Raw genomic sequence first — 9339 nt, forward strand, 5'->3', positions numbered from 1 at the left:
GGTGCGCGATAAAGGCAGGGTGAATGTTAACCAGCCTCCGCGCCCTGCCTGGCTGGAGAGACGACGCAGCGCTGTCGTTCTGCTCCTTGTTCCCTGCCAGAGAGGAGAGGAGAGGAGAGGAGCGAGCGCCCGGGCCCGGCGTGGTGACAATGGCAGGGCGCTGAGTGGCTTCGCTTCTCCAGGGAGCCTGCCGGCATCCCCGCCTGATCYGGAGCAAGGTAAACGCGGTCCCCGTGCGTCCCGCGGCCCTAACTGCGCTCCCGGTGACCTGGTAACGCAGGGACTCGCTTCCTCTCCTGATGGATTCAAGTTCAGGCTGTAATTACAGATGTTGTACTCCTAATTGGCACGTAGGAAGAGATACAATCTCCTTCCGCAGTGGGAAGGCTAAGTAATTATTCCTGAGCAGTAAGTTTTGTCTTCCAAAAGAAACCCTGSGTTTTTGAAGGGTCTGTCGCCTCCGCTGCCAGCGCAGAGCTCCCCAGCTCGGCAGGGCYGCCCCGTCCAGGCGTCGCCGTGTCGCTGCTCTGGCGTGCTAGCCGCCTCTCACAAAACCAGAGGACTTGGACCTTTCCCTGGCGCTGTGACGCTCCCGGCGCTGGCAGGTGAGGGACGAGAGCCTGTGTGCAGCCACGCGGGAGCGGGAACCAAGCGGTGGCTTCCAGGTCCGTGTCTTGGCCGCGGAACTGCTCCGTGTTGGTTGTGACGTTGCCCTGGCCTCCCACGAAGGATGGCCCCTCGCCGTTCCCCTCCGGGGCCGCGCGAGGCCAAGCGCAGTGACCGGTGTGCTCTTCGCAAAACAGGTTAATGTTTAATTTCCCCTACAGGTGGTTTTGGTTTTCTTGCTTAGCTTTCACCAGTTTATAGCTTTCTGTCTCTCCTCCGCTACCTCAGGATCAGGGAGAAGCGTCTGCAGTAAGGAARTTTTCTTCCTCTCCGGTTTCTCGTGTAATTGAAGCAATTATAGGATTTATTCGCGTCTTGCTAAAGCCAGGCTTGGCCACRAAGTAGGCCAGAGGTCTGTGCTGCCGGAGCGCAGCCGTTTCACGCCCGGCGCGAGGGCTTTGTGGCAGAGCTCAGCCCGAAGGAAAGCAGCCAGCCAGAGCCAGCAGGCCGAGGGGGAGAAACGCGGCTTCTCCGGAGCGCTCGCTGCCTGGCGTTGTCGCAGCCCGCTCCGGGCGATTCGGAGAAAAACCACCGCGGGGTTAGGACATCCAGCTCGTTTTCCCTGCGCTAGGGGCCCGATGGGTTACCAGCGTGGCACAATCTGCCCTCTCTCCGTGCAAATCGGTCACCAGCCGCACGTTTGCGTCGGGTGTCTTTGCTCTGAGGGGACAGGAGGGAATGTTAAAGCAGGGCAAGCGTCTCTGCTCCTGTCCTGCCYGCATCCCTCCGGTGCTGCCCTCCCCCAGCTCCTACCTGGAGCCGCTCCGCTGAGAGGCTGCAGCTGAATCCTTTCGTTGTCTCGTGCTTTGCAGCAGAGCTCCTGCGAGAAGCCCGGAGATGGAGCCCCCCGACGCAACCATTATCAGAGGGGTGGGGGACGAGGTGACGGTGGTGGCCGGCGTTGTGGTCCTGGCGCTGGCTCTGGTTTTGGCCTGGCTCTCTACGTACGTTGCCGACAGCAGCAACCAGCTCTTGGGAACTATCGTGGCCACAGGGGATGCGGCCGTGATACGGCTCAGCCACGTTGAACGGTACGTGGGCGCCGCGGGGGCGACCGAGCCCCCCGAACCCGCGAGGGTCCCCGAAACCGCAGAGGAAAAAGCAGAAGAGGAAGGGGGGGCCACGTCCGACTTGGGCCTGGCGCCGGAGCAGGGGGACGGTAGCAGCCCCTCTGACTCCAGCCTTGACCAGCTGCTGGACATCCAAAGCTTGCCCAAAAGGACCTCGGGCAGYGAGCCCAGTGCTCGGGACAGCCGCGGGCCGCCCGCCCCGGAGGAGAGCGACCTGTGCGCCGGCTTCATCAAGGTCCGGCTCAAGTTCCTCAACGACACGGAGGAGGTGGCCATAGTGAGGCCCGAGGACACCGTGGGTGGCCTCAAGAGGTAAGTCCCACGCGAGAGGCGACGCGCAGCCTCGAGGGAGCGCGGCGAGGGGGAGACTTCCTCGCCGCTCCTGCTGGGGCTCTTGCCCCCCTTGTATAAGGGTCTGTGGGCGCTCTTGCAGCCCGGCTCGCGCAGTGCTGTGGCAGAGAACCTCGTTCTCTCGGCACGGAGGCCGAGGACGGAGCAAGGAGTGAGCGAGGTCTCCTGGGTCCCGATGCATAAAGGCATTAAATCTGCGGAGGGTTCGCATTGACTTCTCACTACAGCAGTACCGCTGTCACGCTGCCCAGAGGGCTGCAGGCTGCTGCTTCTCCGAACGAGGAGGTTCTTAGGTTAAAAGATGAGGCGGCACATGGTGACAGCGCTGTTGCTATCCCTCAGCGTCCCGGTCCCCAGCTGGCCACGCTGTCCCTGCCTGGGCCCCTGCCAGCGAGGGAACTTCATCGTCTCTGTTTGCAAAGCTCTGGGTCTGCTGCCAGGCGTCTTTTATAATCTCAACTCGGGAACAGCACAAGAAGCCTCCCGAGTTTGACTGGTTCCCATGCGCTCCGGGAAAGGCTTTATCTCCTGTACAGCGCGTTATCAGACCAGGGCCCAGCGGTGTCAGGTGCTGCCCAGACTTGGCGAGCGAGAGCAAGGACGGCCGGGCAGCGAGGGGAGCCCTGCCGAGGGAGCCTGCGCTCAGCTTTCGTGTCTCGCTTCGGTGGGGCGAGCGCAGGTCTTGGCGAGCGCCTTGCTCGAGCAAGCAGCCGGCACCGTGCCGCAAACAGCTCGGCTGTGCCGAGACAGGGATTTCCTGCGCCTGCCAACACCCGACGCCTGGGCAGCCCCTGCTTGAGCCAGAAGTCAAATGTAGCAGCGCTGCTGCGGCTGGGGTTCACTCTGATCACAGCCCGCTTCAGCTGGACTGATGCTCCCGCGTTTCTAACCTTCTTTCTCCCTCTCTCTCCTTCAAAAGCAAATATTTCCCAGGCCAAGAGAGCCAGATGAAGTTCATCTATCGCGGCCAACTCCTGCAGGACCAGGCACAGACGCTGCGATCTCTCAACATCACGGACAACTGCGTTATCCATTGCCACCTCTCCCAGAGCGCCGCCGCCGCTGCCGCCTTGCCCGACCCCATCGCCGCACCCCCCGAAGCGAGCGGCGTGACCGTCAACATGGGGAACCTGATGATCCCGGTGATCATGGTGATGCTGGCCGTCATCTGGTACTTCCGCATCAACTACCGGCAGTTCTTCACCGCGCCGGCCACCGTCTCCTTGATCGGGGTGACCGTTTTCTTCAGCTTCCTGGTGTTTGGGATGTACGGCCAGTAGGAAATAGAGGGGAGGCGTGGAAAGGGGCTTGGGGAGGCGAGCCAGCCTCCCTCCCTGCTGGCCCTTTGGGAACACAGCGCTCGTGTCAGGGCTTTTCTTAACCACGCTGTGACAGGCGACGTTAGAGACTGGCAGCCGGGGCTGAGCAGCCTCCTGCTCCCTAGGGACGAAGGACAGTGAGTGGCCGGCAGGGCAGAAGCGAGGCCTGAGCTCGGCGTGTCCTTCGCTGCCTCGCTGTTGCTGCACGCAACTGTGTCCCCTTGCCGGCAGGAACAGCTGGGCTGTGCTGCCTCCAGCTGCTCGGACTCGCTTTCTTCCACCCTCCCGGCCCCAGGCAGCCCGTGTGCAGGCACCGCTGCCGTGGGAGGGGAGGGCAGCCTGGACAGACTCCTTCCCGCGCTCCCCTCGTATGCGTCACGTTAACGGCTCCGAGGAGGAGGAGGACAGGGCAGGTGGAAACAAGCAGGTCTCGCTCAGCCGGACGCGGTTGCTGCCCTTCGCTCCTCTCCCGGCGAACGCGGTGGCTTTGCATGCTCAGGCTYGCTTCCGCGGCACGTCGGCCCAGCCAGCACGCCGCGTCCGGCAGCGGTCCCACGCAGCCCTGCCTCTCGCGCCGCCGCTGCCACTGCCTTTCGCGCTCACTCAGGGCGGTATCGCACCCTGCATGCACTTCTGGGCCACGTCGCGCCTGTCCCCTTCTCTGGGGCAGGATCGTGGCTGCTCATTTAGTGGTGCATCAAGTACAACCACTGCTTCTGCCCCTAGAGACCAGGGGACTCTCTGGCCCCCCACCAGAACAGGCTACAACTTCTCAGAGAGACTTTTTAAAGCAAATAAAAGGTGTAACTGTAGCTGAGGCTGTTCCAACGCTCTCCTTGCTGCTTGAGGGGGCGTCTGCCTGTCAAAACCACGGATAGCTTCAAAACATTTTTATGCTCTTCGCACTTTTAAGAAGTATGCATTTATAAATACAAGCGCCGGCGTGGATTTTGTTCAACCAGGTGAAACCGGGCGYGTGGCGGGAGACGTGCGGCACCTTGCTGGGCCGGGCAAGGGGAGGGGGGCGCGGGGGCCCCGCCAGGCGAGGAACCCACCCGGGGAGGGGGATCGGCCTGGCCTGGCTCGCGCAGGGCTGCAGGATGCGTCCCACAGCGCTCAGGACAAGACCAGCTCCAGGGAATGGCCCCCTTCCACACGCTGTCTTCCCGCAGCTTTTTGCTGTCCCATCCCGTTCCCTCCCCCCCCAAATTGGGTAAAAACACTTGGAATCAGACCTACCTTTAGTTTCTTCAGCCTGGTCCTGCGTGCCGGCGCTGTGGGGCTGCCCCAGCCATCGGCCGGGGCCRGCGCTCCCCGATGCGCCGCATCCTCCTGCCCCGACCACGCARCCGGCGCCTTTTCCACCCGCGCGCACACGTGTCACGAAGCAGCAGTGCTCAGCGCAGCAGCGCCGGGGGCTGAACCAAGCCACGGAGGGGCTCAGCCCGGCACGAGGGTTACGGACGCCGCGTCCCRCTGGCCAGCGCAGCCACAAGCCGGAGATACCAAGTCAAGATGCAGTTTTATTTACAGGGGCAGCCACAACCCACTAATGGGATACACAGACCTTACAACGGCTCAACTACCTGTACAGGATGGATTACGTATGCAAAAATAAAAGTCTCAAGCCCACGCAGTACAGTACGTCCCCGTGCGACCGCTGGCGCCGGCCCTGCCACGGGGGCAAGGACGCGAACCCGAAGGGGCCGGGACGCGTCCGACGTCGGCGCCAACCAGCCCTCCCCGCGCTGGCCCCGCTACCCCCCTCTTACGCCAGCCCCTTGGACCCCAAATCGCGGCCAGGGCTGGTGCGTCCCGCCGTCCCCCAAGCGTCCCCGCTCGCCGTCCCCTCCCCGGCCGCGAAGCAGCAGTTGAAGGCCTGGGAGGGAGCAGTGCCCGCGCTGGCGGGTGCCCGGCCCCGGCGCACGCGAAGGCCAGCTACGCGCGCTCCCGGCAGGCTGGGGCGGCCGCGACGCCGCATGGGGACCCGGCACCGGCCGCTGGCGGGCGAGAGCTGCAGCCAGGACCCAGGTCCCCGAGCAGCCCCCTTTTGGCAATGGACACCCCCCCACCCCGCCCCCCAAGCGATTTGGGGTGCCTGGGGCCAACCCCAGCACGGTCCCAGCGGCACAGACCCACGGAGGGAGCAGGGGGAGACCCAGGCCTCTGTGGGCCACCCCCTGCATCCCCCCCCCCAACCATAGCAATATCCTTTAGCAGCAGTTTTAAAACAAAAGTGAATCCAGAATCGAGAGCACCATAATTTGCAAGACCCAACTAAAGAACCGGCCACGCTGCCTCCGCCGGGAGGGCACCGGGGAGGGGACAGACGGGCAACAGCTCCCCACGGATGCTACGGCCAAAGCCCAGGTGCCAGACAGCCGGAGGGATGGAGGGGGCCGCGGCCAAGGGACGCAAGCTGAGCAAACCCCTGTCCCYGACRCAGCCCYGGCGGGCAGCGCCCAGGGGCGCCCRGACGCGCTCCTGCATCTCCACAATGGAAAATAGCCGGAAGGGGGGTAAAACCAGGCTGCAAGAGGCCTGGGGCCTGGATCCGGCCAGCGGCAGCCGAGCGAGGGAGCAGAGGGACCAGTTCCCCCCGTGCCAGCACAGCAGGGCCCCGGTCCCAGCGCRGAGGCTGCCCGGGGAGCCCCGTCCCTGCAGGCACCCTCCAGCCCGAGCCCGGAGCCCACGGGCCACACGGGGGGGGACAAACAACAGCCACCACCCAAAGGACCCCCCCGGCCCCGACTGCAGCGGCGGGTCCCYGGGCACACGAGGCCGGGGCGCAGACCTGCCCTGGGGCCACCAGCCTGAGGACAACAAGAGGGGAGAAATCAGCCTCGGAGCTCGGCTGCGCTTCCCCCCGTCGCTCTGCGGACGGCGTGGGGTACAGCACGTTCTCCAGCCTAACCGGGCACCCCCAGCAGATTGGGGTCCCCCTTCCCCAAAACAGGCCGGTCCTGAGCAGGGTCGGCCAGAGCAGCCCTCCCCAACCAGACACAGCCCCAGATGCCCCCCCCCCGAACAGCCCCAAACACAAAGGAACTACCCCAAAGGACGCAGCATGCAGACTCCCCCCCCCCGGGACCCTCGGCCAGGAGAGCCGAGACGTGGGGCAAGCCCAGCGCAGGCCCCAAACGCCCGCCAGCAGCCGAATCCAGCTCGTTACAGCGGATTCGGGGTTCGGGGGTCCCCACTTGTCTGCTCTGAGCGAGGAAAAGCTCCCCYGACGCGCTCACCCCATCCTGAGCCAGCCCGACCAGCGAGCGCCAGCCCGGGGCACGGATTGGGGCACCAGCTCTGGGCCAGGCACCGACCCCAAACTGATGGGGCAGGAGGAAATCTGCCCCCAACACCCACCCCAGCAGCCTGGTCCGGAGCTGCCCCAGAGACCCGAACCTGCCCCAGTTGCCCCCCTCCCTGCTTGGGGTAAGGGTGCTCTGGAGGAGGGAGCGTGGGAGGCAGTTGCAGCCGGTTTTTGGGTAGGTGGTGCAAAGGGAAGGGGGTTTGTGCCCCCATCTCCGAGCGAGACGCCCCCCCCCCCTTAGAGCCCTGATCAGACCCCACGTACAAAAACTACGTCACAGAATAAATAGAGGCACCGGGAGGGAGGCGGGATTGGGGGGGGGGGCATTAATGGGGAATGCCACATCCAGCCCCCTCTCCCCGGCGCCCTGCCACCCCCTGCGGCGACGGCCAAGTCCTCCATCCTCCGCACCCCGGGTACCCGCTCGTGTCCGAGTCGCGGGGCTGCCCCAGCCGGGGTGGGAGGGGCTGCGGGGCAGGAGGGGCTGCCCCGGCCCGCGGCCGCCTGTCTGTCCGTCCATCCGTCCTCCCCGTCGGCACGGCGTGCTCCGCTGCGCTCAGTTGATGTCGTCGTAGATGCTGGGGGTGTGGGGCGCAGGCGGCTTCGGCTTCTTCTTCTTGCTGGAGCCGAGCCCCGGGGCGCCGCTCACCAGCCCCAGGTGGGGCTTTTTCTTCTTAGTCTTGCGAGACTCCGAGTTGTTCGTACCTGGGCGGGAGGGAGCAGACGGGATGCTGGGGCACGGCTGGGACAACAGGAGCCCCCCCAAAACAGAGAGGATCCTCCTAGGAGAAATCCCTACCCAGGGAAACCTACCCCTAAACTAGGAGACGTTCCCACACCCAGGAATATGGGTGACAATTACCCAGAGGGAGCTGGTTTAGGGACCATTTGAGGTGGCTTCGGCTAGCCGCAGTCTGTCCCCTCATGCTGGGGAGATCCCGGGGACACAAGGGGTTTGTGCCGCAGGGTTCATCCCACTTAAACACTCACTTGCTTTCGAGGAGGCCGAGTCAGAGGGCGAGATGTCGGAGGAGCCGTCCCACTGGAGCCGGCTCATGATGGCCTGGCTCTCGGCCACGTCGAAGCTGTCGTTCTCCACGCTGCCCTCCGCCTCGGGGAGGGACCTAGGCAGAGGCGTTACGCGTGTCCCCGAGTCCGGAGCCAGGCGACGGAGCCGGTGGTGCTGCACCCAGGGGTGCCGGCTCCCCCCCGGCCTCCCTGCTCGCTCGTCGGTGCGAGGGAGACGCTCGGGGCTCGATCCAGCTCCCCGCAGCGTGGCCGGGGCTGGGCTCACAGCTGGATTGCGCATCCCGACGCCAGCCCAGCCGGATCCCCGTGCTCCTGTCCCCTCTCTGCACCCCAAATCCCCCCCCGCAACTGCCCCTGTCCCATCCCCACCCTCACTCCGGACCTGGGGGCAGAGAAGCCACCTGCAGCCTCCCCACGATCTCTGTTCACAGCCAGGCTGTCGGCACTGGGTGACAGAGCCTCGTCCCCATCCCCGCACGGGGACACCGGCCCTCACTGACCCCATCCGTGCGCTCACTTACGCAGAGGGACCGAGGAGGTAAACCCGGACCGACCTCCGCTGCTCATCCGTGTGCTGGGGACACCGCAAGGACCTGCCAGAGGAGACACGGGGCTGAGTCAAGGCATTTTGCTGTCCCCCCTCAATCTCCCATGCGGATCCGGGCACCCTAGGGAGCCCTTCCCAGAGCAAGGAAACCCCAGAGAGCTCTCACCTGGTGCACATCTTCTTGGTGTGTTCGGAGATGACCCCGCATTGCTGGGGAGAGAAGGGACGGGTGAGCGGGCGGACGAGCAGCCACTCAGCCCCAAGGCTGTGCTCCACCATGCCAGCCCGAGGGAGATGGTCCCGGGCACCCTACCCCCCCCCCAGAGCTGTCCTGTCACCCCCAAGAGAGACCAGCCACATCAACCGGATCTACCACCCTGGGTCACCATGGCCCCAGGATCGGGACCTGCTGCCCAGCCAACTGCAGGGATTTCTCCGGGCGAAGATGCACTGGGGCAAGATTTCCACACCGGAATCGCGCCCTGCCTACGTGCCCTCAACCGCCTCTCCTTGCCGGAGACGTCTGCCCAGGGTCCGGTCCGGCGGCACCCCCCAAGCCGCAGCGGTGACGGCCGCCAGCAGGCCCCCGGGGCCACGCACCGTGGTGAGCAGCGTCCGGAGCTCCTCGGGGCCCAGCGTCTCGTAGTTGATGCCCGCCGAGTTGCTGTACTGCGGGGGACAAAAGGGCAGTGTCAGGGCCGGGGGGGACGGGGACGGACAGACACGAGCCCTCACCAGAGACCCGGACCATCGCAGGTGCCGGCGGGGAGGGACGCGGGAGGGGACAGCCAGGGACAGCGTCCCGAGGGGATGGGCGCCGTGGCGGACTCACCTTGAAGGGATCGGGGTTCCCGCTGAGCTCGCCTGGAAGAGAGGGCGGGTGAGGACGGTCCCCCGCCCGCGGCCCACGTCCTGCGGCCCCGGCCCGCCGCACCTCCTCCGAGGAGCCGCCAGCCTCCGTCCCCGCAGCCAGCTCTGCAGCCCCATTTCGGAGAAAGCCCCGCCCCCAGAATAAGCTCCGCCCCATCGCAAGTGCCCCGCCCACCC

At 65.5% G+C, this 9339-nt stretch overlaps 2 protein-coding genes across 4 annotated transcripts in view; one reads left to right on the forward strand and one right to left on the reverse strand.

Annotated features, from left to right (window-relative positions):
• The first annotated feature begins 19 nt into the window (after positions 1-19).
• On the forward strand, positions 20-4328 carry TMUB2 (transmembrane and ubiquitin like domain containing 2). 3 transcript variants are annotated; one of them, XM_026058458.1, is made up of 4 exons: positions 20-218; positions 449-605; positions 1479-2048; positions 3007-4328. In XM_026058458.1, exons 3-4 carry the CDS (start codon positions 1504-1506, stop codon positions 3365-3367), a joined length of 906 nt encoding a protein of 301 aa, XP_025914243.1. In that variant the 5' UTR covers positions 20-218; positions 449-605; positions 1479-1503; the 3' UTR covers positions 3368-4328. The 3 variants fall into 3 exon arrangements, with proteins under 3 accessions (XP_025914243.1, XP_025914242.1, XP_025914244.1); XM_026058457.1 differs by lacking the exon at positions 449-605 and having other exon boundaries at positions 3007-4327; XM_026058459.1 differs by lacking the exons at positions 20-218; positions 449-605 and adding an exon at positions 613-803.
• Positions 4329-4916: 588 nt separating this feature from the next.
• ATXN7L3 (ataxin 7 like 3) overlaps positions 4917-9339 on the reverse strand; it is a 7790-nt gene continuing 3367 nt past the window's right edge. Inside the window, 7 exon segments of the mRNA XM_026058460.1 lie at positions 4917-7421; positions 7707-7840; positions 8267-8338; positions 8459-8502; positions 8893-8961; positions 9125-9145; positions 9148-9267. Of these exon segments, the coding sequence (XP_025914245.1) occupies positions 7273-7421; positions 7707-7840; positions 8267-8338; positions 8459-8502; positions 8893-8961; positions 9125-9145; positions 9148-9267 (609 nt within the window). The 3' untranslated portion in view covers positions 4917-7272.

This window comes from Apteryx rowi, unplaced genomic scaffold (genome assembly GCF_003343035.1).
Source record: "Apteryx rowi isolate R43461 unplaced genomic scaffold, aptRow1 scaffold_1471, whole genome shotgun sequence".
Classification (NCBI taxonomy): Eukaryota; Metazoa; Chordata; class Aves; order Apterygiformes; family Apterygidae; genus Apteryx; species Apteryx rowi.